General features: G+C 50.5%; 1 protein-coding gene across 5 annotated transcripts in view; it reads right to left on the bottom strand.

The window, feature by feature from the left end:
- Nucleotides 1–261: 261 nt before the first annotated feature.
- BOC (BOC cell adhesion associated, oncogene regulated) overlaps nucleotides 262–25,979 on the bottom strand; it is a 75,783-nt gene continuing 50,065 nt past the window's right edge. For 4 of the 5 annotated variants that reach the window (XM_055260161.2, XM_063630027.1, XM_063630026.1 and 1 more), the window contains 16 exons: nucleotides 19,241–19,387; nucleotides 16,735–16,878; nucleotides 15,011–15,304; nucleotides 14,371–14,643; nucleotides 13,038–13,345; nucleotides 9,438–9,600; nucleotides 8,915–9,025; nucleotides 8,237–8,443; nucleotides 7,686–7,867; nucleotides 7,036–7,141; nucleotides 6,548–6,670; nucleotides 4,072–4,293; nucleotides 3,133–3,368; nucleotides 2,842–2,918; nucleotides 2,139–2,332; nucleotides 262–1,038 (listed from right to left, as the gene is read on the bottom strand). In XM_055260161.2, coding sequence (XP_055116136.2) covers nucleotides 851–1,038; nucleotides 2,139–2,332; nucleotides 2,842–2,918; nucleotides 3,133–3,368; nucleotides 4,072–4,293; nucleotides 6,548–6,670; nucleotides 7,036–7,141; nucleotides 7,686–7,867; nucleotides 8,237–8,443; nucleotides 8,915–9,025; nucleotides 9,438–9,600; nucleotides 13,038–13,345; nucleotides 14,371–14,643; nucleotides 15,011–15,304; nucleotides 16,735–16,878; nucleotides 19,241–19,387 — 2,975 coding nt within the window. In that variant the 3' untranslated portion in view covers nucleotides 262–850. The remainder of the gene's footprint in view (nucleotides 1,039–2,138; nucleotides 2,333–2,841; nucleotides 2,919–3,132; nucleotides 3,369–4,071; nucleotides 4,294–6,547; nucleotides 6,671–7,035; nucleotides 7,142–7,685; nucleotides 7,868–8,236; nucleotides 8,444–8,914; nucleotides 9,026–9,437; nucleotides 9,601–13,037; nucleotides 13,346–14,370; nucleotides 14,644–15,010; nucleotides 15,305–16,734; nucleotides 16,879–19,240; nucleotides 19,388–25,979) is intronic. The other variant, XM_055260157.2, reaches the window with a different exon arrangement.

The following is a 25,979-nucleotide window of genomic DNA, read 5'->3' as shown; positions in this document are numbered from 1 at the left end:
GTTGGTAAGAGAACTATGAATCTGTTTTTCCTGGTCTGTTGTACAACGGTTCCCTTGTGGACTAAACAGTAATGTGTTCTGCATGAATCCAAGCACAACTGACATTCACTGTTTTAAAAAACAAAAAAGAGAAACATTTGCTGCCTTTTCCAGATCTCATTTCTGATGGACCTGAAAATATTGTTAAGTGGGTATTTTCTTCAAATACTCAGAGACTGAATTCTAACATGTAACGAAAATGCTGACTCACACATGACTCAGTTGAAGGTTACAGGGAAGATTAAACATTTATTTAGAAGTTACAGTGTTTGTTTTTACAGAGATATGTTGCCATGGATTATTGATTCTGGAAGGTTTTTTAATGCTCATACTGCTGTACACATCTTGGTCTGTTTTCATGGTCATCTTAGGAAAACGTTTCCCGTAGCACCGGATCCAGCCATCTGTGTGGGTGTCTCCAGGCTGTGATACCGTGACCCTTGCTTTTCCCTCATGGTCGTGATGAACCATGTGCCTGGGATCCTTCCTCTTGCCAGCTTATCTGTGGGCCTCCTGCAGCCTCGCCTGCCGCTGCAGAGGCCCCAGGTTAGGAGTCTGTCCCGCGCCAGCCTATGCAGTGCTTTTCTGGGTGACTCCTGTTAGGTGGCAGCTTCTTTATTTTCCCTCTCCAACCTCAACGGGTAGGATTCCTTATGTCTCTCCAGAATTATAAAACATATACATTTATTTACAAGTGCATAAATATATAAATATGGCTATAATAGAAAAATAAATACCAATTTTCTCTCTTTTTTCTTCTTTAAAAAAACAAACAAACAATATATAGTCTTTCTGGGATATTGGCTTCTGCCTAAATTGTGGGAGGTGGTGTTTCAAAAGACACACGCACCGGTGGCCCCAGGGAGAGCTGCATTCCAGGTTCCTGTCCTACATAGGCCCCTATGGGGTGCTGGGGACACCAGCCTCCTCCACTCACTTGGCAGGAGTCAGAACTGTCCACCTCTTCAACTGGTACAAGGCCCAAGCAGCATGGGGGCCCTGAGGGGAGAAAGAGCAGGAACCATTAAAATCCAGACTGACCGAGGAGCCAACACCCAGTGACACTGGGCCAATCTCTATCTGTGGTGGAGGTGGTTACAGTGGCTCTGGAAAGGGGACAGAAACCTACAACCGAGACAAGGGCACTTCTGTTCCCTCCAAGGTCTCTCATCGGAACAGGGAGGGCCACTTGCCACCCATTTCCCACTCATGCTGGGACCGTAGAGACTCCAGCACTGAGCCCACACCACAGGAGCAGATGAAGTCAGTGAAACGCAGAAGGAAGCCCTGCTCTTTCTATGTTTAGGCTGCTAGTCCACCCTTTCCTATGGCTTCTGGTTACAATCATCCCACTCACAATCCAGTCCCCCCAGATTGACACGGTCCAGTTTAAATGATGCTGGGTCGAGCTTTAGGACCCAGCATCTTTTAAATTTAATCTCCTAGAGACAGAGTCCAGGCTCTGCCTATGAATGGGCATGCACACAGAGAAGCTAAGAAACATTAGTGGATATTTGGTGCCCTCAGCAAGTATCCACTGATTTCTGAGGAGACTAGCATGGAGGGAGACAATGGGATGGGCTTAGTGTGAATGGCCCCAAACTCCTTGGAGAAAAAGTTCTGTGGAAGTACAAAGAGTTACGATGATGATGTTTGTAAGAATTTGGCTCCTTAATGATTGAGGCAACCTTATTCCTTAATTAAGAGACAAGCCTCAACAAAGCAAGGCATTTCAGAATGATTAGAGAATGCCTCTTAGTGTGATGAGCAGCAAATGGAATCTGTGAATGGCCTTGAAATGCAGAGACCAAAAAGGGCTTTTTTCTCTGAAATGGAGAAATAGCCTTTTTCTCAGAGGCTGTGGACCGCAGCTTATCATGTTGGAGTAGAACCCACCTGGACATCCCACAGACCTACTGGGCCTTCAGCAGTAAAGGAAAGTGGCCAGCCACCCTCGATGCCCCATCCCTCCCACATAAATGCTGTGGCTGGCTCCTTACCAAGCCCCACCTTTGAAGACTGTTACTACTGGCTTGTGGATGCCTACCTCATGTCACCCCCAGCCTGTTTAATTTCCCTGCCCTGCTCCTGGCACCAACCTGAGTGAAATGGAGGGTCCCACATTGCTTCCAGGACAGGACTGTCGGGGGCTCTCCTCACCCCTGACTGGCCCACAGCAGCAGGCTGCTCCTGGCGTTGGCAGCAGTCGTGATAGGGCTGCAGCAGCTGGTGAGTGGAGTCGTCGGGCAGTGTGTATAAGAAAGAGCCCTCGTCCGGGCTAGACTTGGGACCCCTGCAGTGCATAAGCCCAGATGGGGAGGTGGGGCGGGGCAGGGTGGGCTTGTTGTCCCATCCCCCTGCTGGCTGTCTCCCTGTCTGAGGGCATCAGAGCTGGTGAGAGCTCAGATGGGGCAAGGACCGCTCTCCCCTTTGAACACCAAGAGGTACCACACCATCATTCCCACTGATCATTCCAGTCCATTTCCATTTTATTCCATGTGGGAGGATGTGAAGTCAGGTGTCCAGGGGCCCATGGGCAAAGTCAGTTGTGCTGGGTGCTTCTGATCTGCCTAGTGAGGGAGGATTCCGAGATGCCAACCCATGCCCCCAGGCAGGGCATCACAACTGCAAATGAAACAACTGCCCATTAGGGCAACGGCTCAGAGGAGCATGATTGTCAGTCGCGGGGACCCCTGAGTACAGCACTACTGCTTGGCTCTCGGTGACAGGCCTTGGATTAGAGGAGCTAAAGGGAAAGTGAGGCTGTGGGGCTTGGGAGTGAAAGGGGAGAGGCCTGGTTACCTTGTGATCTGGTGACTTTGGGGGTCATATCCATTGCCAAGATGGGTCTGCCTCAGCAGGCTGCTGGTGTCATTCTGCTGCTCAAAAGGAACAGTAATGAGACGGCCATGCCGGGGAGGCCAGGTAACTTTCCAGTGTTCACTCGTCAACAGGAGCATCTGCTCCTGACTAAAGAAAGCCTGGCCCAACAGCCCAGGCTGAGACCCTAGGAGGGAGGAGGCCCCCCAAGGCAGCCCAGCCACTCTCTCCTGGGTGTCCCATACCTGCTGCCCACACCCAAGAATGCACTACCTGCTGAAGCTCGCCTGGGCAGTGCTGCTGCAGCTTCATGCCCTGGTAGCCCACTGCAGCCACGGGGCAGCCCCTATTCATGTGGATCCCATTAGCACAGGCCCGTCCACTGATGCCACTGAGGTAGGGCTGTCCGCTGGCCTGGTGGCCTGGGAGTCCTCCCAATGGCACCATAGTATATGGGCAGGAGGAGGGTGGAAGGGCACTTCGAGGAAAACCCAGGTCTGTCGTATGTTCTGGAAGGACAGAAAAATAAAGGTATGCTTAGGCCAAGGTAGCCTGGGATGGGTTGGAAAAGCCCCACAAGGATCTCAGGAGGCTCCTGGCCACAGAGGGTTGAAGGATGTAGGCAGGGAATTGACAGTGCCCAAGCGATAGAGAACATTATCTCTTACAGTCTCCTTTGTGTCGCCCATTTCTACCTGACACCTAGACTTTTCTGCAGGGAGAAGGGTGGGGAGATACAGGGTCCAGGGCTTGGGGGCAGGAGGCGGTGACTGAAAATAAGGAACAATATTTAGAGGAGGTAATCTGACCAGATGTTTTGCCATCTGAAGCAGAAATTAGTGACTAAAAGTCAGATTCCAGGATAGAGGGGAAAGCTGACGGCAGCTCCGCACCCAGCGAAGAGGCAGGACGGACTGTAAGTAGGAATGTGAGGTCAGAGGAGCAGCTTCGGACACTTAAGAAGATGGCACAACATAGGTCCTGAGCTCCAGAGGTGCAGAGAAGACAGTCCAACTTTCCCTCCTTCCTCCTCCCCAAGCTGAGGTCTGTGAGCTGGGGGAGGGGCCCAGTCGTTGGGTGTTCTCTGACCTCAGAGACCTTTGGGGGACTTGGGCTTGAGCTTTCTGTGGACGCAGACCTAGGCAGAAGCCTCCTTAGTGGAACCCCCATTTCCCGCCCAGGATCCTCCCTCTGAAAGCGTCACTCACTCACTTTGCTTAGACCAGGCCCTCCACAAGCAGAAGGGGATGAAGGTGACGATGATGAGAACGATGGAGCCCAGGACGACCCCAACAATCAGATAGGGCAGGTCACTGGAGCGAGCCACCATGGCCCCAGTGCCCACCGGCCGCTCTATGGTTTCAGGAGGGGGCGGCTGTGGTGGGGCCAGAGTTGGGGGTGGCACTCGACCAGGCTGGCCAGAAGACTTCCGAGCTGTAATTGTGGACAAAACTCACTTCAGCATATGTTTCTTTGATATTTCCTTTACAACAAATAGAAAAAAAAAAAATACCCCCATTCCGTGGGTGTGGGAAATGGGGTCAAACTCATTAGACTGGCCTCAAAATCTCTTATTTGAATGGTGTCCACACTCAGCATGAAATTGGCATCTAATGTGAAATCTGGTGTTGTGGCGGAGACCTGAGCCTTTTATTTCAAAGCAGAGTGAGATGTCTGTGAGCCATGCACTAGAGTTGGACTGGGTCCTTCCAGCAGAAGTGGTATAGTGCTTTTGGGAAGAACTGGTGAACTTTTGGAAGAAAATATTTAAAATGCAGGAGCCAGAAAAAGAATTGGGAATGGAAGAATTTACCCACACCCAAGAGCGTGCTACCTGCTGGTGGACTGAGACATGAAGTACTAGGTATTAACGTGGATCACAGCAGGGGGACAGGTGTTCCGGGACTCACGAGGACACACAGTACATGTGAGATGCCAATTCAGAGGTGGAGCCAAGGCCATCAGCTCCTCACTTCAGCTTTGCTGTTAGGAGGTGTATCTGACCCTGCTGGCCCTAGTGGCCATCTTCTCCCCCAGCTTTCGGATTCTGTACCCTGATGTCCCCCACCTCTCTGCTGCTCTGTATGCCTCTCCTTCCCTCTCTGTGCCGTCTGCCTCCACAGACACTGGGAGGCCTTCCTGGTTCCTCCCGTCTGTACTCTTTTTATATTCTCACCTAGTCCCATGACTTCCACCTATATCCTAAAGACCCCCAAACCAATCTCCCCACCCGGACCCCCTGCACGGGGCAGGAGCCCTGCTTCTTATCAGACACTTCATTTCAATGTCTCCAAAGAGTCAAAGACTCAGTAAGCCTCCAAGTGGATTTACCTTGTTCCTCTCTCATGAAATCTGTTTGTCTTCTTGCCGTTGCCATTTCAATAAGTGGCAACATCACCTGTGCAGTACTTTCAGCTGGAAACCTTAAAGTTTATTTTTAACTTCTTTCACTCTCTCCCAGCCCTACCGTGCAAGCAGGCCCTGGTCCCGCCCACACCTCCTTAGAAAAGAGGCTCAAACCCATCCTTTCTCTTTACCTTTACTTTAGAGCCCCAGTTCTCAACCCTCAGCCCATTCCCTGCACAGTCACCAGTGACCCATTTCAACAGACAAATCCACTGACGGCCCTCCCCCACCTCACAGCCTCCAGTGGCTCCCGCTCTCCCTGGCTGCACCGGCTCATCTCACAGCACCCTCAGTGGCCTCTTTCCTGGGCATTCACTCCCATAACCTCCTTCCCAGTGCCTGACACTCCAACCATCTGGAGCTATGTCCAGCCTTGTCCCCCAGGCCACTCCCTCCTCATCCTGGCCTAAGATTCCGTCCTTCCAGAAGACCAGTGTGAAGGCTTTATGAAGTCTCTTCCTCCCTCTGGGCACTCCCTGCACCAGGTGATCCAGGATTCTGGGCTGTGCATGTATCTGCCCTCCCTCCGGTGTGCATTATGGAAGAGGGCAGGGAGAGACACAGAGGCACTCAGGGAGGATCTGCTGAACAACTGAAAGCCAGTGAAGCAGGAGAGAGAATGCTATTGCCTTGATGAATGGAAAATGTGTTGTTCTGTCTCTATTCCTATTCCTTTGTGATCTTCTCCTGATTATGTTCTTTGCAATACAACTGCTTTATCTCACTTTCATTATCTGCAAAATGGAGATAATGCTATCTCCCCATCTGACCAATGTGCAAATATTAACAAGTTATTATGTGACTATGTTTAACATGTTTTAAGTGCAATAGAAAGGGGCTGGTCTTGTAGTTAAGACAATCCTGGCCCAAAGCATGCTCTACCCTTAACTGGCTGCATGGCCTTGGCTGAAGTATACAGCTTCCTCATGCCCACTTCCTTTCCCATCTCATGGGATTGTAGTTCAGTTAAATAAACCAACCCATGTAAGCACCAAATATCATTGCAGGAATAAAGTATTTATAGGAAGTTATCAACTCAAGAACGAGGTCTATTCCCTGATTTCATGGATGAGTTAATTATCAAGTTCCTTGAAGGTCATCATGGCCTATTTAGTATTAGGCACAGACAAATAAGTAGAGAGTGATACATGACCAAGTCTGAGGGTATTTGGAAAACAAAGAGTCTTCCTGGAAAAGAGACCCAGCACCGCACAGGGAATGGTGACTTTGCCTTCCCTCGCTGGAAACACCAAGACAGGAGAGAGAACCCAAAGAGCTTCACCTTTGGTCTCACAGATCATCACGTTGCTGAACTCACTCTCTCCTCCTTCATTGAAGCACTGCATCTTAATGTCATACGAGGTCTCTGGCTGCAGGTGGCTGATGGAGTGCCAGTACCTGTCCCCTGGGAAAGAGTCAGAGAATGGTGCATGGCAATGTGTATATGGTTTTCTTGATCCCAATCTTGTAGTCAGACTCAGCTGGGGCAGTATGTGGGGGAGGATGCCACTGACTGGCACAGGGGTGGCATGTGGAGGAACACTGGAGGAAATGTTCTAGGTGTCCACCCATGTTGTCCCATCATCATGTGGGTTCATGAAGTTGACAGCTTCAAGGGTATTATGAATGAGTGAATGACATGGAGCTTAGAGCTTCATGTCACACCAGATGCAGGTTTATGCTTCACCAGATTTCACCAATACCTTGTCCCCCATGCCAGCGGAGGAAACTATATCACGCAGAAGCTATAAACACAGAACTGTGTCTCACCTTCCACCATGTCCTTCTTGTAGTCACTATCATTGTCACTGTCTGTGGGTCGATAATAGATATAAAAGCCATGGATTGGGGTATTGTTGTTACTTGCTGGGATGTACTATAGGGAATGGAGAAGAAACAAGTTGACAATGGGCAGAGAAAACATCATCAAAGCAAAACCACTGGTGTATGAAGGTTCTACCCCAGTCCAGAGTTTGAATTTCACTTAGGGCCCCTGGCAAAGGTTTCTAATGATATTCCTGAGGTTCTCTGAAAAATGTTGTGAAGGTTATTCATTATTTTATTTAGCCTAGAGGTCCCTAAGCTTTTGAAGAGAAGAAACAAATTGCCAAAGACTTCAATTGCTTCTGATCTCCCTGGACATGTGAGGGAACCCTGTGGCTGAGAAGGGGCCCTGAACACTTGTGTTGGGATCCCCTGTGGTGTCAGGGGAAGGGCAGGAAGGAGGGTGAGGTCTACCAGGTCAAGGCACCAGAATCAACAGGAGACTACTAGAGCAGCTCCAGCCACTAAGAGCCTCCCAAATTCCACTGGTGAAGCTTTCAGGTGCCCTGTTCGGGGGAGTCTAATCCCCAGGCTCACAGGGAAGGGCGTTTAGGGGAGGCTGTCTTCCGCTGCAGTCCACGGCCAGGCCCGCTTACCATCCACTTGAGCATGATGGTGGTCTCATTGACCGCATCCGTGAAGGTGATATAAGGACCTGCCACGGGCCTCTCATACACGCGGCCGCTGTAGCCCGACACCACGTAGGGCCGAGAGGGGGCGCTGGGCTCGCTCTCCCCCAGCATGTTCAGAGCCCGGACTCGAAACTTGTAGGAGGTGCCTGGTGAGAGGGACACTCACTGAACTCAGGAGCTGGGAAACACCTTCTGATTCTCCCATGGCCTTTCAAGGCCCAGGACCTGGAGGGGTCTTCTGGGCAGCCCTTCCCCAAAGCAAGTTCTCAAAGGCCTCACAAGAACACCCGCCACTGTCAGAGCCGAGCTGCGGGGGAGATGGCTCTGGATGCTCTTCTGGAGGGAGGCGGAAGGCTTGTAGGACTGTGGTAAACACCACAGACAGCAACACGGAGGCATGCTGGTGGGTGGGGGCCTGGGCCAAGAGAAGGGGATCCCAGGCTCATCATCCTCCTCCAGGCGGTGAGGGGCAGCTGGGGGATCAGGCCGAGGCCACAGCATGGAAGGGCCCCTACCTTTCTCTAAGCCTGTGATCTCCACGGACAGCCGCGATGGGGGAATGGCGCTGGTGGCCAGAATCCAGTCTCCCACTTTCTTTAGCTTCTTGTACTCCACACGGAAGGACTGGATCGGGAACCCACCATTCCCACGGGGAATCCAGGTCACGTACACTGAGGTCTCGGAGGCCATGGAGATGGTGGGCCTGTCGGGAGCTTCTGGGGCTGGGAAAGACCGTACCCAGTGAGGAAGGAAGCAGGGTGAGATGACGCTGTATGCCCACTGGGCCTGGCTTGCTTCTGATGGGCCCACTCCTCCCCACAGCCCTCCACCCACTGGTGTTCACGTGAGACCTCCCCACGGCTGCCCGGGCTGCCTCTCCTGGGGGAAGGCTTTGAGCTAAGACCCCTTATGCTATCCTTCTGCAAAGCCAGAGTGTGGCGGCCCAAGGACCACAGCTTTGGCCTCCGCTGCTCTCTGGATGCACCCAGTCAGCAATCCCAGCATCAATGCCAGCCTTTTATTTAAAAAGCTCCAAACTACACTTTCTCATTGTGGTTAACTGGGAGATGCCAAGAAAATGTCACAAAAACCCTGGACCTACAGAAGCAAGACCCCATTTAGCCACGGGAACAGGCCCTCTGAGGCAGTTCCAGTCCTGACTGCGCGTCCTGTCCCTGCTGCTCGGGGCTTACGGGAGAGGCGGCCGTGGTCTGGCTGGCGGCTGCTCCGGGGACTGGCTCCAGGGTCGTCTCTCTGGATCTGCTGCTCCTTGCTGGCCGTGATCTCGGGTTTGGGCCGCCGTCCTGGGTGGAAATGGGTTGTAGTCAGCAGGGGAGGAAGCAGGCATATTTCCCTCCCACAGAGTCCTTTTTGCCTGAGACTTTGCTGAGGGGCATGACAAAGTGATGCAAATAAGCATCCGGGGCACTGAGGGTGTGGGCTCAGCCTCGGCCTAGACTGGCTCTGTTGTGGTACTACTGCTGGCCCCTGTGTGACAGAGGGACGAAGGGGTGCCAGAGATGCAGGCTGGCAACTCTGCTGATAAGAGCTGGGGCCTCAGCCTAGCACACAAACCACAAGGAGGCGGTAGCTGGAAGGAAAGATAAGGTTCAAGGTGAACAGCTGGGGCAAGGTAAGCAGGAATTCTCACCTGGGCCAGTGGAACTTGCTTAGACCCACGGAAGCCCTAAGCAAGGGGCAATGTTTGACTCTCACCAGTTCGGAAGGTGACCATGGCTGTCTGGCCCTCGCCTGCACAGTTGTAAGCTGCCATCTCCACTTCATACAGGCTCCCGGGGTCGAGTCTGGTGAGGGTCAGGCGGTGCTGGTTGGCAGGAATGCCAGAAATGGTCCAATCATCAGAGGAGTTTGTGACCTGCTGGAGAAGGTAGCTGGTATAAGGACCGGCATCTCAGCCTCGGGCTCTGAGTGGGCTGTGGTTTACAAAGAAAGCAGCGCTGAGCCCAAGAGGGCAGGAGAAGGGGAAGGACAATGAGCCAGGTTGGGGTTGGGGTGGCACAGACTCAGACTGACCCCCCTGGCTATGGGACACCAACCTTACTGGGACATTCAAGTCAGGCTTCCTGATCCCTTGTCTAATGTTCTCATCAAAGAAACCTCAGTGGGGGAAGTCAGATAGCGTGATTGATATTGCTGAGAACTCCTCCAAAGACCTTCTCTCCCTATATTTCAAAGAATCTCCATGTTTTGCTTTCTTTCTCCTTCTGTATGTAAACCAAATGCAGTTCCCTCTGTTTATATTCTAATGAGACACAATGATGAGAAAGGTAACGAAAGTATCAGTGCCCATCGAAATAGCAACATTCGCTAAGCACTTACTCTTACACTGTGCTACGCATGGAACTAAGCAGTTTATAGGTGCTACTTCCTTTTCCTCAAAATAGCCCAAGAGATTGGTGTTAATATTGTTCCCACTTCACAAATAGGGAGACTAAGGTTTAGAGAAATGAGCAATTTGCTCAAGGCCACATGGCTAGTGAGCACCAAAACCGTGACTTGACTCCAAAGAGCATGCCCATCATTGCACCCTATCCTGGGAAGAGTCTGGGATCCAAAGTCCTGGATTCAAATCCCGGTTGTGTAACTCAGAGCAAGTCCCCTAACTCTCTGACCCTTCAGCTTTGCATTTCACCAATGAGGCAAATAAACTCTCTCAGGTTATTCTGAAGATTAAATGAGAGAAGTTGTATAAAGTGCCCCACAGTGAGCTTGGTGCACAGTAGATTCCCAGCAAATGCCTGGCCCCTCTGGGCCCCTCTCCACATCCTCAGCCCAGTGCAGTGTCTATCATTTCAATCCTCTTTGTTTCTGCTCCAGCCTTCAGTCCTTGCTCACAACTTAAAAACTGTGGATGAATTGTGACTGTGATGGATTAATCTTTAATAGCTTCAAATTCCTAGCTCTTTAAAGGAAAAAGTAAGGGGGCTCCAGGCTCCCCAGCAGGTGATGCTGAGAGGCTGCTCATCTTTGCTGCCCCACCTTTCGGGACAACAGACTTTACTGCCAACTCTACACCCCAGAGAACCTGCTGGAGCCTCAAGTTGTGGTTTGCTGAAGGAAGAAAACAGCTGTAAGGAAAAGCTCTTCTCTCTGAGCAGAATATTCCAAAGTCGAACAAAACCTACCATTCAAGGCACAGGAATGGTCTGGGCTCATTGTCAGGCTTCCAGGATTTGTTCCAAGGGGAGACGTTTTTACAAACTGAGACTCCCCAGTGGTGCTGGAAACCCAAACACAGTAGCCTAGGGTCTGCAGATGCACCAGGAAATGAAACTTGCCTCATGCATGTGAAACAGTGAAAATTAGCTGAATGATTCCCAATCCCCAGCAAGAGAAGGGGGATGAAAAAACACAGCCCGAATGCTGACTTTTGATTTCAAATTCTTTCTTGGGTAATCTTTAAGACTTGTTAGTTCCGTAAGAGAGGAACTGCTTTCAAGCCAGAACTTCTGCCTTGGCAACCCCAGGCTGAGGAGGCCCCAGGCTGGAGCCTGAGAGAAGCCAGACGCAGCAGGGGCCTGTCCGGACTCTCACTTCCCCTGCGCCCCATGTACCCCTGCCCTCCCAGCGCCGGCCTCACACTTCCACTGGGCCCAGAAATGAAAATAAGAAAAAGAAGGGTAATTAGTCACTGTCACACACACTGAAGGGGTGAATGCGGCCTGAGCCTGGCATTTCCGGATCACCACGGCACAGCCTTTGCCAGTCTGCCTCTTGTGCGAGGCTGCTTCACGGCCACCTATTGGCCTGAAAAATATTATTCTTGCTCTCATGCTGGGTTTTGTCTCCTGGGAACCATGGGCGTTTGGCCTGCCCTGATCTTTGTCTACAACTCCGAGATGGAGGTGTCCAGTTACATGGGGAAATAGGATTAGGACCAGTCCTGCCCTACAACATGTGAACAATACTGCTTTTTGTTAAAAACTCATTCACCCGCTTTGCTGGCTGCCTATGAAGAGGCCAGCAGGTGGAGGGCTAATGAGAAACTGCTCGCCCCGTCCCCCTGCCTCTGGGGAGGCAGCAGAGGGGGCATAGGGGGTGCTCTGCCTTAGGTGTCTTTCTGACAACCCCAGGGTCTCTGTGGACTTGTCCTGACCCAAGGTCTTCTAGGAGAGCACGTAAGGGAAAAGAACAGAATAGAAGGAGTCGGGGCCAGGGCTCCAAGGCAGGGAAACAGCTTCCGCACAGCTAGCGCTCTCCACTGTGCAGGGTTGGTTCTGTTTCCTTGCTTGTTTGTGGAGGTGGAGAGGAGTGGAGAAAGACTTTTAATTCCACATTCATATGCTTTCCACCAAGTGCACATAGCATTTTTATAAGCAAAAGTAATATAAATGCATATTAAAAATCAGCATGTATATGCTTTTATCAAATACAATTTTTTAAAAATCCATTTAAGAATAATAGTTTTCTACTATCAAATGGCCTTAGAAAGAAAATGGCATATACTTGGAGTGAACAAAAACATTTTCAAGGACATTTTCTTACAGGGAATTTCATGTCCTCATCCCTGTGGGGTAACAGCAGGTAAGAGCACAGCCTTGAGCGAGAGTGGCAGCCTGGGGACCCTGCCCTGCCTCACAGGACACAGTGTCCAGGAGCATAGGCCTGGCTGGGCTCTGCCCCCGCATCCTGTCAGAGCCCGAGACTCCCTCCCTGACAGCTCCTGAAACATTCACCTGGACAGACTTCCTTCTGTCGAGGAGAAATAGCTGAGGTCTGAACAACACGATGTGCTTTGAGCTCAAGTGCCTGCTTGTCAAACTCAAGCCATGACAGATTCTGAGAACTGAGGGGGTATTTTACAGCCTACAGAGAAAACACTTGTTCACAAATATTTGTTTTCCTGGCATTACAGCTGGCTTACCATGCCAGGTTCCTGCAGGTATGTACCCAGCACGGCTTACTTTCATAAAAACACAAAATGTAACATCAACAACTAACGACAGAGGAAAGCAAGAAGGAGGGTGATGGCTACCAGGGAGACTGTTCACGGTCTCCTCAGGGACTAGAAGCTAGTGTGAGCTTCTGGGAAATGAGTGCATAGAGCTTAGTACCGGATGCACGCACAAGGCTTTTTCCTGGGCCTTCCAGGCTCCCACACACCCATCTCACAACCAGCTTCCTGGGAGGTGGCAGGGACGGACACCGGAGGAGACAGAAGGGCCTGTTTAGTGGTGGGGATTACTGGCTCAGGCTTCGGGAGCTCAAGGGGAGATGGCCAAGAGGCAGTGACTCTGCTCAGCCTTGCTGGGAAGGACGTGCAGGGGAGGCAGCGGCCCCACACCAGGGCCATACCTTGCGGTGTTTCACCACATAGTAGAGGATTGGCGCCCGGCCACTGCCCTCATGCCGAGGCCGCCACACCAGTTCATATGAGTCTGTCTTGGAGGTGCGGGGCGAGCTGAGGATGATGGGAGCCTCGGCGGGAGCCCCCTGCCCCTTCTCTCCTGGACACTGCGGGGGAGCAGGCCGCCCTGACGTTGGGGGTCTGGGGAGTGCCGGTTGCCCCCTCAGCATCTGCTCAGGGTTGCCGGGTTTGGAGGGTGGTACAGGAGGTGTGCCAGTAGCCAGCTCAGCATCCTGCCACAGCCTCGGGGTTATGCCTGGAGGACCAACAGGAAGAAGGAAAGGTTAGTCTCCTGGTTTACCTGCTGAGCCGTTGTTCCTGGCGAGAAAACAGAAAGAAGTCAGAGAGGCAACCCGGGCCCACCATCAGCTATACTGCCACCCACTCTGTGCTGCCAGCCAGGCTCCGTGGAAGACAGCGCTGGTGTCCCTGTCCTGCCAGAAGGAAAAGGCAGCCTGGCCTGCCTGGCCCGGGCTCAGGGGTGGCTTGGGCATAGCAAGCAAACTCCTGAGTCCATGTTAGGTACATCTCCAGTGAGTAACTCAATTTTCTCCCGAGGTCCGGGAACCCTGTGCCTTCCCTCTCGGTCTAGGCTGGAGATGGGGACATGTCCCTTCATGGTGGAATTTTAACACCACGGCACCATGTGGGCCTTTTCCTACTGAATATGAGACATGAACGCAACTGGGAATGTCCTCTGAGAGTCTGTGAGGCCAGGAGGCAGTGCTTCCTTCAGGAGGTTTCCACAGAATCTGCCAGCACTGTCTCTCCTCTACCTGATCTTCCCCACCATAGGACATGGGCACCCAATAATGCTGACTTAGCATTGTACTGTATTCATTGCTGTATTTTTCTCAAGTTGTTTCCCTGGTAAGTTTCGTCTCCATAGGGGAGTTCTCAAGGGCAGGGTCTTTGCTGCGTTGCTCTGCATCCCCATTACCCCTCCCTAGGTTGAGCATGGTCACTGCTCAGTTGGCATAGGCCCCAACTGGAATGAAGCTTGTTGAGAAAGACAGACTGGCTTTTCTTTACCAAAGCACTAGAGCGGTGGTTGTCAAACTGGGTTCCACAGAAAAATTTTTTTAAAATAAAATAATTAAATGGGCTATTTTCATTAGTGAAAATCTGCACTTCTGATTTATTAAGTTCATATAAATTTGAACATACAACTAAAAGCTACTTTTTTCTATCTTATATACTGGGGTTCCAAGTTAGATTTCATTTGAGAAAAGGATTCAGTGAATCATCAGCTGGAATCTCAGACCCCAGGGCTACACTCACTTGGCCTGGAGGTCCGCAGCTGGACTACGGCGTGGGCGCTCCCGACCTCGTTCTCGGCCATGCACTGGTAGACGCCTTCGTCCTCAGGCCCCATGCTGAGCACGCGCAGGGCCCTGCGGGAGAGCCGGAGGCGCTGGCTGGAGATGAGGGGCACGGCATTCCTCAGCCACAGCACGGAGGGCGGGGGGTTCCCACGCACCTCACAGGTAAGCTTGGCACTCTGGCCCCAGGGGATGACCAGCTGGGACAGCTCCATGGTGACCTCAGGGGGTTCTGCCAGGAAACCAGAGCAGGGTGAGAAGGGCTGTGTCTTTCTGTCCCAGGGCCAGAGGGGCTGGGAGGGATGCAGTTAGGAGCAGCTCCCCTGCCCTTTGACTGTTGCTTTTTCCTAATGGGCAGAGTAGAGGGAAGGAGAGGTCTGATGTCTCCACCGTCAGAATCGTGACAGGAGGGCTCCAGGACTGCGTGCTCTTGCTCTGGGATCCGAAGAGCCCTGACCCTTCAGCATGCCTCTGTTCCTCACTCAGCATGTGGCCTTTGACAAGATGCTAACCCTTTGTGAGCCTGGGTTACATTTCTAGAAAGGCTGCACAGACCAGAGAGAAGGCCAAGGAGAAGACAGTCCACAGCAGACACTCACCGAACACCTGGACATTGTAGAGGATGACCGCTGCCCCGGGCTGCCCAACCCCATTGTCGGCCATGCAGCGGTAGGTGCCTGAGTCCTCCTCACTGGTGGTGTCGATGAGGAGGTTGCTCAGCAGGAAGCGCGTCTTGTTGTAGCCGGCGACACTGGACCCATCCTTGGCCCAGGTGACCCGTGGGGGTGGGATTCCACTGGCCACACACTCCAGAATGAGACTCTGGCCTTTGGTGACGATGATGGTTTGGGCCTCTGGGGGGTAGATGATGCGGGCAGCCTCAGCAGTGGAGCCTGGAGGGGCAAGGAGGGCAAGGACAGAAGGCGTGTGGACCAGGATGTCCTGTAGAGCATCCCCAGGAGGCAGTCAAAGAGCATGGAGATGGGATCGAACAGCCATTCTGGATCTTTCAACCTATGTAGAGTGGGGCGTGCTACAGAATCCCTTGGGGCTTGGTGTCCTTATCAGAAACAAGGGCTGCTTCTGCAGGGAGCTGTTATGAGTAAGAAATGAGATAACACAGAAGAACAGCAGCATCAACACAACATATGCACAGTTAACTACGTGTGCTGGCAAAGAGAGAAAGGTGAGGGAGTGGAGAGGCTATTTAAATGGTACAGATACTTCTTTCTGCTTGCACTCAGTAAGTGCACTGTGAGGCTGAAGATGAGAGGGGAAACAAGAATCTGCCATGCTCCCAACCCCACCCTGTGGTTCTCAGGACCAACTGTCTCTCACAGTGAGCATCTCAGAGCCGGCCTCCTGCTGAGCTGAACAGAATCCACTGTTTAAACACACGCATTTCTCATATTGCAAGGTCCCCAAATGCAAATCACCTATGTACTTCCTCAGGTGCACAGCTGAGAAAGCTGTAATCTTTTTTCAACACTGTGGACAAACTGTAGAGAACTCACTGAAAGGCACGTTTACTCTCCAATGTGTGCCGTCCCTCAGCGACCTTCGAGGAGCATGTGTGATTCTGCTTTATATGCCAACCAGGGGCAGACCTAGGTTTTCTAAAACCTGAAATTTATACAGTTTCGGAGACCCCAAAAAGAATGGAAAATGATACAAAGTTAGGGCCTTGTGAGGCCTCTGTCAGTGAGTGAAGGACCATGGAAGTTTAACTTCATTAGCTTCACAGTGATTGCATCTCTGGTGCCAACTCTAAGCCGAACTCTGTGTAAGATGTCACTCCTTTGAATAGGCAGGGACTCCAGGCAAGCGCACGGAAAGGTAGCTGCTGTTTTCCTGTGCACTGAGAGCATGTGGGCCTCCTGGAAGCTCACCGGAGGGTGGTGCTGGGCACACCTCATCAGTGCAGAGAGTGCAGGCCCAGGGACCTCATGTAGGGCAGAACAGCAGCCTGGAGGCCTCCCACGTGGCCGTCTGGTCTAGGCACATGCTGTGTCTGCTGCTGAGCTTGAGACAAGACCCACCGTCCTGTCCCAGCACACACATTCTGACCCATCCCAATCGCAAAGTAACCGTGAAGGAAACCTCCCATCAGGCAGGTGTGGCAGCAGGCACAGTTGCCTGGGGCTGTGTGCTGTGAGACGCTGGCCCTGAGGCTGGCCAGAGGGCAGAGAACCCCTGGCCAAAGCCAGGGCACACAGAACTGGAGCTTGGACGTGGCACCTCCAGGTATCTACCTCCCTTTCCATCTTTGTGAGCCCTTCCATCAGTGATCCCCCGTCCCCCAGCAGGTGGGCCCGGGCCTTACGGCGCACACGTAGCCTGTCGCTGGAGCCGGAGGTTTTCACTTCCTGGGTCACTGGGTTGTAGGCTGCACACTTGTACATGCCCTCGTCCTCCTGGCTGGCATTCACAATCTGCAGGTTCCCCGAGGGCATGATCAGGTAGTTACCTGTGGAAAGGGCAGGGCCAGGGGAAGATGGTATGGGTTCAGAATGCTTCACTCTGCAGCTTCCACAAAGGAGAGGTGCATGGAGGGAGAGGAACAGGCTGGGCAGGCACTAGGAGCTGATGTCCACCTGAGTCCCCACAAGACCAAGCCTAAGATGCCGTTCTCCCCATAAAACCTTGCAACAAGCGGGACAGAGTGCCAGAGAGAAAAGGTACCTAACCAACCAGCTAGCAGACTGGCTGACTGACTAACTGCCACAACTTAGTGCATAGGTCAATGGAAGAGCATTTTATACTTTAAAGGGAGCTAAGGGAGGCTAGAAAGAAAGCAGGATTTGGAATCAGCCATGGTCTCACACTCTGGGTCTGCTGGGTATTAACTGTGTGATCTTGGGCAAGTTAATTCATCTCTCTGATCCAGTTTCCTCATTTGTAAAAAGGCTTAATGTATGCTGCCTCAGGGCCATTGTAAGGATTGAGAGGCCCAGGCTGCACACATGAGAGATGAGATCATCATTCCTGCAAGCCTCCAGGAAGAACGAAATTGATTTTGGAGCTTCCCATCATTCTCCCTTCCCAAATGATGAGCAAATCTTCCCATCAGTCATAGCCATCACTCAGAATCGCCTTCATTGTTGCATTTCTGCTACTTGGAGAGGAATATTCTGACTTTCAACCACTGTCCTCCCCATGAATGCCACTGAAATCCTTTCTTCCGCATAAGAGGCCTGTTAGGCTCTGTCTGCTCCTGGTCCACGGGTGCCCTGGGATGGTGCCTCATGGGTGTTCAGGTTCTGTAGCTAGGAGGCAGATTCACAGCTCCTGGACACCCCAGCAACTAGGGTGGCATTTGGCTTCCCGGCAGGTAAAGCTATGGCCATCAGTGCTGAGCTTTGCCCTGGTGGCCCCTCCTGAGAGCCGTGCTGTTGCCAAGCCTGGTGCCTGCTTGCTGCTGGGCCACCCAGGTATGAGCTGCTTATTAGCAAGTGCCAGATGGAGTGGGAGAAACTCTTGGCCCTGGTGGGGCAGGCAGGCCTCTCCCAGAGGCTGCGGCCAACCTTCTGCTGGGGACAGTAGGGATTAATGCTCTTCTTCCCCCAGTCTCCAGTTAGTTCTGAGTGGTTGGATTAGGTGTTTTACCCTTTTGAAAACAGTTTTCTGTATTCTCTACGTTTTCTATAATGAACATATGTTCCTTTCATAACCAGAAAGAGTTGATAAAAATATCTTAAAATCTATAGAATATTTTTAAAGGCATACTTTTTTTTTCTTTTTTCTTGAGACAGGGTCTCACTCTGTCACTCAGGCTACAGTGCAGTGGCAGGATCTTGGCTCACTACAACCTTAGCCTCCTGGACTCAAGCAATTAAAAGGTGTACATTTTGAGCTGTGGAGTCAGGTCAAGTAAGGTCTACTTGGCCTCGAGTATGGGGTCAGTTGTGAAGAGAAGCTGGCTTTGACTTCAGGGACAACCCCTTCCCCTCTGGCATTCTGTGGACCAAGTCTTGGCTTCCCTAGACCTGCTGCCGTGTCTGTCCACGGTGGCTTGAGCATGGAGCTGTGACAGCTGAGATAACTGCATTTACTATGCAAACGGGGAGAGGGAAAAATGAAGTCCACTACAAAGATTGCTCTGCTGCATGGGGAAGAGCTCCACCCCCTGCCAGGGAACCCTGGGGCTCCATGAATGGGCGTATTAGGCAGCCTTCCTGTGTGTGCCAGGAGGCGCAGAACTTCCACAGGCAGCACGCAGAACCATGTGCTGAGAGCCTGGATGGAACAGCAGCATCTCGGTAATATCTTCTGGAGCCTGAAAGGATAAAGAAACGCCTCATGCTAAGACAGAGGACTTCCCCATAATGGAAGCCACCTGCTTTGGGACCCTACAGGACTAAATATCAAGAAAGAAGACATGACCAAGCATGGTGGCTCAAGCCTGTAATTTCAGCCAAAGTGGGAGGATTGCTTGAGCTCAGGAGTTCTAGACCAGCCTGGGCAACATAGCAAGACTGCCTCTATAACAAATAAAAATAAAGTTAGCCAAGCAGGGTGCATGTGCCTGTAGTCCTAGCTACTCAGATGGTTGAGGAAGGAGGATCTCTTGAGCCCTGGTGATGGAGGCTGCAGTGAGCTCTGATTGTGCCACTGAACTCTAGCTTGGGTGACAGAGTAAGATCCTGTCTCTTAAAAGGAAAAAAAAGGGAGGAGGACAGCTGGCCAGCATGAGGACAGGGCTGCTGGCATGGTGAGGGGGGTTTGGGAGGCAGCTGCAGCTGCCCTAGCTTCGTTGAGCAGCGAGCGGTTGGAGGAGGCCAGCTTCCCTTCTGGCCTCAGCCTCGGCCTCTGGGCTCCTGCCCACTCACCTCTGGAGGCCTCCAGCCACTCTTGTTTGACGCTGTACCGGACCTGGGCTTTGGGGTGGCTCTCGGGCAGGTGGCAGGCAATGACTGCTGTGTTTCCCTCATCCACTTCAATCACGTGCTGCACATCTAACTTGAAGTCCTGGAGATCTGTGAAGAGAAGGGAAGGTGCTGGTTGGAGGAGAGCAGAACAAAAGTGTGACATTTCAGGGTGGGCTTGTGCCTTGGTGTTGTCCATCATGACAAAGCTCACACCTAGGGGGATATCAGGGGATCCACCGAGTTCTTCCTTCAGCCCCTTGTTGTCTACAAGAGTTTGTAAGAGTGTGGGGCCCTCATCACTGATGGGGTTCACTTTGTATATACAAGCTGGGGGAAGGTGCAGAGAGAATCCCATCAAGGGGTGCCTCTGGCTCAGACCATCTCTTATACTGAGATGTGGGGGCAAGTTGGCTCTGCTTATCCACCCCAGAAATGGGGTGGGTCAAGGTACAAATGTCCTAGCAGAGCTGTCAGAAGGCTCAGCTAATGGAGATGGAAGGGAACAATAAAAGAGAATGCTGATGTCTTTTCTCCAAGTTGATTAAGAACAGCCTTCCCAGGTTCTCCTTAGGCATCCACGATGACAAGTAACAGGCCTGAGATTCCACTTGATTGCTGGCCATGGTTATAACCAGAAGGTTGATTCTTGCTGCTCAGGAGCCACACCCCACTTCACGGAGGATCCTTCCTTGGGGCTGGGGGCGGGACTCTGGATACCCTAAGGGTTTTCTAAGACAAAGGGGAATCTGCCAGGACAACAGGCAGCACCCCAGGGTGGCTTAATGGCAGTGGGCTGTGGAGGAGCCAGGGTCCTGACATGAGGCTGTGGCCTCTGGCAGCCCCATAGCCATCTCTCCTGGCTTGGCACCATGGGATCTAAAGTGGGAGAGCATGGAGATTCATCTAGAATAAAAGCAGAATGTTTCCCAAACAATGCAAGAGTCCAAACAACAAATCTCTCTTTGTATGAGCCAAATCACTGATGTTGCTGATAAAACAGAGACCACTTTCACAATAAAACTGCATGCATTCCAAGTTGGAAATCTGGCTTTCAGGATTATAGCTGAATTTAAGAGGAGAAATAAAACTAATGGAGTATAAGACAGATGGAAATATTTTACCCAGACACTCTCTTCCTAAAGGTACTCAGAAAGCCCTGGAGGCACCTCCTCCAAATGCTGGCCACACCAAATTCTGCTCAGCTCCAGGGAATGACAGCATCGGGGCTGACTGCAATTTCACTGCAAGACGCACCTGCCTCTGCTGTTGTTTCCAGTGGAGACCCAGAGAGGGCTGGAATCAGGTTTCTCACAGAAGACAAGAGATAATGACCAAAAACAAACTGGTGTCACCCTAGGAGTGCCTGGTGATTAAGGTACTCAGTGAGGTCAGGAGGCTTCCCACGTAATGGAACTTCCCAGCAGCTCTTAGTCAATTCAAGCCAACACCGGGGAGGAAAGCCCTATTGTTTCTGTGAAAGGATTGATGTCCGTTTGATTACAATATTAGACTGTGAACTCTTTAGGGACATGGACCGAGTTTTGTTCCTGTCTGTGTCCCCTGAACCTAACCCAGGTCCTGGCCCAAGTACACACTTGGCAAGTGTTGAATGAATAAATGAATGAATGTTAATGAATGAAAGAATGAATATCTTGGAAGCTGAGCCCCACGAGTTAGGTACAAGACGCCCATTATGCTGCCTAGAAACTCAAATTCGTAGTTGAAGTTGGTCTACATTTTGAACAAACGGACAAGAGCCTAGCACAACAAATGTTCTATGAACATTATATCTAAGTGTGGCCAATGGAAGCTATTTTGCAAATAGAATGTTTTTTGAGAGGTTATGCAGGATCTGAAGAAAGACGTGAAATAGGTCTAATAAATGTACTGTAAGAAATACATGCTATTCAAGGAGTGATGTGGTAAAAACAGTGACAGGATGGATAGTCCATTCTCCATGATGTGCTTATTTCACATTGCATGCCTGTATCAAAACATCTCGTGTACCTGATAAATATACACACATACTATGTACCCACACACACACACACAAAAACCTTAAAAAAAATCGGGGATTGGCTGTCTGATTCCTTTCTATTGCCCCATTTCACTTTCTCGGCTGAACAAACGTGATGCCTGCGGGTCAAGGTGAGATCTCTCATAGATTCCTTCCTATGGGTAAGTGTAGGGCCTCCTGGGCTTTTAAATAATGATTTCAAAATTATTTAATGTTTTGTGTGTGATATCTGCCCCTAACTAAATGATAAATTCCTGGTGGGAAGCCTATTAATTTTTCACTCTTCACCCCAACCCCAAGCTCTATTGCATAGTACTGAGGATACAGCAAATGCTTTCTGAATCCTTGCTAAATAAATACAGTTTGGAAGGCTGAGCCCAAGGCCAGCTTGATGGGTGTACGATCTGCCCCTGCACTTGACGGGGTAACACTTGGTTTAATGATCTGCTTTCACCATCTGAAAATTCTTAATAATGCTTCATCGAGGGACCCTACATTTTCACTTTGCATTTGGTCCCACAAATTATTTAGCCCAGTCCTGGCTGAGCCTCCCAGCTAAGATAGCTAATGAGTTTTCTCTCAGGGAGGAGGAAGGTTTGGATTATGGGAAAGGAATTGCTTGAGCTCAACATGTTCTAGCTAAATATCGGTAACTTTGTTTTCTGAAAGCAATTCACTTAAAAAATGCAAAGGCCTTAATCCCCCTTCAGGCCAGTGCGCCCTGTACCTGCCAAGCCAGGAGGCTCCCCACAAAGGGAGCTGTGAGTGATTGTGAGCTTAGGGGCATCTGGAAAATTCCTCAGGCGCTGTGAAGCACTCTCCTCCATGGTCGAATAAATCCCAAACTACTCCACCAAGAGGTTTTTTTTTCTTTTTTCCTCCTCCTTTTCTTCACCTCATTCCAAGGAAATTTGCCTTAAGCAAAGAATATACTTAAAGCTAGCAGATCATTTTGCAAGAAAGATGTAAGCAACTGAATGGAGTTTGGCACCAGGATGCCATCTCCATCTTCATGGCCCCAGGCTCCTGCCCATTGTAACTGAGGGCTTATCCAGGCACGGAGGGAGCATGCACTCTGCCAGGCACCCACCTCAGCAACCCAGTGGTAGAAAACACTGTCCCTTTTAATCCCCTCTTGGCTCCTGCTGCACCCTCTGACAGCTGCTCAGTTGGAGACAGAAGGCTGTGCAGTGGGGGAGCATGAAGCTGGGCACTGGTCAGCCATGCGGCCAGACAGCCCCTCTGTTCTGACGCCAACATGTGCACAACAGCCTGTGCAGGCAGGACCGAGGGCACCCCAGCTGGACATTCAGCTCCCCACAAGGGGCAACTGGCAGGCGAGCCTTCCTGGCTTCAAAACAAATAAGCAGCAGTTCGGTCCTTGGCCCTGTCCCTCCTACCCCCATCCCCCCTCCCCCCGTGTCCCTAAGCTTAGCCTTAGCTTAAAACACTTCCAATTTGGCTGCTTGAGTAAAACTTGAGTTTCACTAAGGGATCAAAGGCAGAATAATGAAGTGATGAATGATCTGAAAATCAGAGGACTCCCTTTTTCTAGTGTTTTTGGACAGGAAGGGGGCCAGGGAGGGGTGGGGAGTTCATGATCAATAAGAGCCTAATCAGCCATCAGATGGGGCAGATGCAGAGAGGAGCTCTAGCTGGCGCATATGAAGGAAACCAGCCTGTTCCCAGGCCCCTTTGTCTGCAAAGCCGGTTTCCTGGCCGAGTCCCTAGGCTGCTCGGTGTGCTTCACTGGAAATAAGGGACAGGCCCTTCAATTACAAATGGGGTTAGCAGGCCTCCGCTGCAGAAAGATGGATCAGGTTTCATGGGGAAATGGTTTGACAGGACACCTGCCCTTGCCTGTTGGCTGGTGTGTTTGAGAAATCCATTAGAGGAATGTTTTTGCAGCTTTAATCCTCTTACCTTCCCTCCCCTTGCACCCTTCTTTTGCATCCTCTCTTTGTGCATTTTTCAGCTACTTCATTAACTTGTCCACATTAATCAAATGCTAGTAGACCCACTTTTGTTTCTCAGCTCCCAACAGGTCAGAAGTCCTAGTCTTTGGGGCCATCTCTGAGTTTACTGACCTTATTTACTTGTCACACAGCTTTGCGATTTCTGAGAAAGCCTATGATATTTTGGGCTCCATATAGAACCTGGCCCAGTTCCTTCCTTCTGGGAGCTCAGTTTCCAAAGTGAATATGTACACTCTGATACATCACTTCTGTAGGATGCCTGAACACAGACGTTACAGGGATGTGTTCAGACACACATCATGTGATGTACTCTGTGCTTTCTCTTCACGTTCAAGGGGCACATCAGGCACAGACCTTTTTGGCTATGGGAAAAACAGAAAGCAAATTAAAGACTGTCAAAGGTACATGGATGTGGCTGCCATCAGCAGGATCACATGTGAAACTGCAAATTGGCACATTTTATCTTGAGTATCTCTTGAATTTCTTTCTCACCACCTTCTAGTCTCTATCTTTCCTTTATTAATAAAAGGCTCGGCAGAGCTATGAATTAAATTACAGTATTTGGTGTATGTTCATGCATTCTCATAACACAAATTGTCAAATATTAATTGTAAGCTTATCCCCCAATTTTCATGGACTTTACATGTCCAACTACAGGATGTGTTGGGGCTCAGTTAAATGCTCCAGGTGTAATCTATAAACCTAACAATCACTTCCAAGGGAGTTCTTCATTCAATCTTCTCCTGCACCCTCCTTTAAGCTGCAAATTGAAGTTCAATTCTGTTTGAAGTAAGAAGAGAAGTAAGACGCCACCATCCGCTGGATGCTTCATGGAGTTACCAATATCCCCATATCCATGAGCTCTGCTGAATGCTTAAAGAAACTTTGGCCTTCTACCCCTGCAGGTACTTCTCATGTACAGTCCTGTCCTACCCTCCTGCCTGTTCCTGGGAATCACAGGACAAGCCTGCACTCCTCTACAGAGGTCTGGATGGGATCCACTAGGTCACGGGGCACCGCATGGGGCTCATGTGGCAATGCTGCCAGGATGACTTAGCAGCCTCAGGGCCACTGGCAGGTTTCTGGGCTGATGGATAATTCTATTCCCCAACTGTCACAACCTCCAAGCCTCAATTTGTCCCTGTGGCAGCTTGCTGCACCTGTGGCTAATGCTACAAGGCACAAAGGATTCTGCTGTAATGGAACACTACTCAGTGGCATGCTGATCCTTTGGTCCTTCCCTGCACCTCAGTCCCTTTTTGAGAGACACCAGAGGTGCAGAAGAAGTAAAGTTACTAAGAGTTTTCTCTGGCTGAGCCTCTGGCTCATGGCTATCAGACAGACTTGGCTGTAGAGTCTGAGAAGACAAAGTGTCCTTGACACTCCTCACTATGTTGCCTCTGGACAATATGGGGGCTCTCCTGTGTCCCAAACTGCTTCATTGATGGACAAAGAGTCCCAACACAATTCTCGACCCCCAAGTCACTTGAGGAACCATGGCTTGGCATGACCTCAAGGTTATTCCTCTGAAATAAAATGATCTGCAAGTGAAAAGCCATGGCAGTTTTCTGCTGAAGATGTGGGACAACTACAGAAGCAGAGGAAAGGCTGGAGCCTCACTGTGCTCTCATGAGGTCAGAAAGCCTGGCACCTGGTGAGTGGTTGGGGTTTACTATGGGCTGGGCAGGCATCTCAGAAGCCATGCATTTGGGGTAGTGACTAAGTCTTTTAGCCCTGGCATATAGACCCCCTGCAGCCCACAAAGCAGGACAAAACCAGCATTTGGTAAAATACCATCCCTCTGGTCATCATCGAGTCATTCATTTAGCAAGCCAGGTGCTGCAGAATTGTCTATTATGCCAAGCACTGCAGAAAATACAAAGAAGAAAAGACATAGCTCCTAACCACAGGGAGCTTTCCATCACATAGACAAGGCAGGACACAATAATTCACATGCGTGGTGTTCTCCAGCGTAGTCCTCACCATGTCCACCAGCACTCCAGCCTAAGTCAACACTGTAATCTACAGAGACACTTAGAAACATGGTTGGCAGAGTGAGTACTGCTCCTCCCTTTGCAGGCAGGGAGACTGGATAAATATGTTTGCTGTCTTTGGGATTTTTTTCTGCCTGTCCAATTGCACAAATAGTTTTGGCTCCCAAGCTCTCTCCTGACAACCATGGAAACATGACATGAAATTTCTCAAACACACTTTCTGATGAAAGCAAGGCATGCTCTTTTTTATTTAAAGAAAACAGTTTCCATGGGGAGGAAGAAGAAGAAGAAGAAGAAGAAAAAACAAACCTTTGTAGATGCCAAACACATTAGTTGTTAAATCTTGTTTCTTTCTTTTCCTTTCAGTTGAGGTGGGATTTATACCCAGATTTGAGCAGTGGAAGAAAGCTGAGATTGGAGAAGAGATGAAAGAGACTGGGGGATGAGGGCTGAAAATCAAAGTCAAGACAGGAGAGAGAAATCTGGGGGTGGGCAGGAGGGGAAAGCAGGCCAGAAGGGAGGAGTGGGAGAGGAAGAAGGAGAGAGACTAAAAAGAACCTATTTTGCAATGTCATTAAACGATTTGCAATGAATTGGCCTAAGGCTTCAGGAATTTCTTGGCTTGAACCAATTAACAATATTTTATTTTGAAAAAAGACATAAGAGAACGAGAAATGCATTAATCCTCAAAGACATGTCAAGGATGGAGCCAT

This window comes from Symphalangus syndactylus, chromosome 21, assembly GCF_028878055.3.
Source record: "Symphalangus syndactylus isolate Jambi chromosome 21, NHGRI_mSymSyn1-v2.1_pri, whole genome shotgun sequence".
Lineage (NCBI taxonomy): Eukaryota > Metazoa > Chordata > Mammalia > Primates > Hylobatidae > Symphalangus > Symphalangus syndactylus.
Note: the sequence above shows the minus strand (reverse complement) of the source record. Positions and strands in the feature narration are given on the sequence as shown.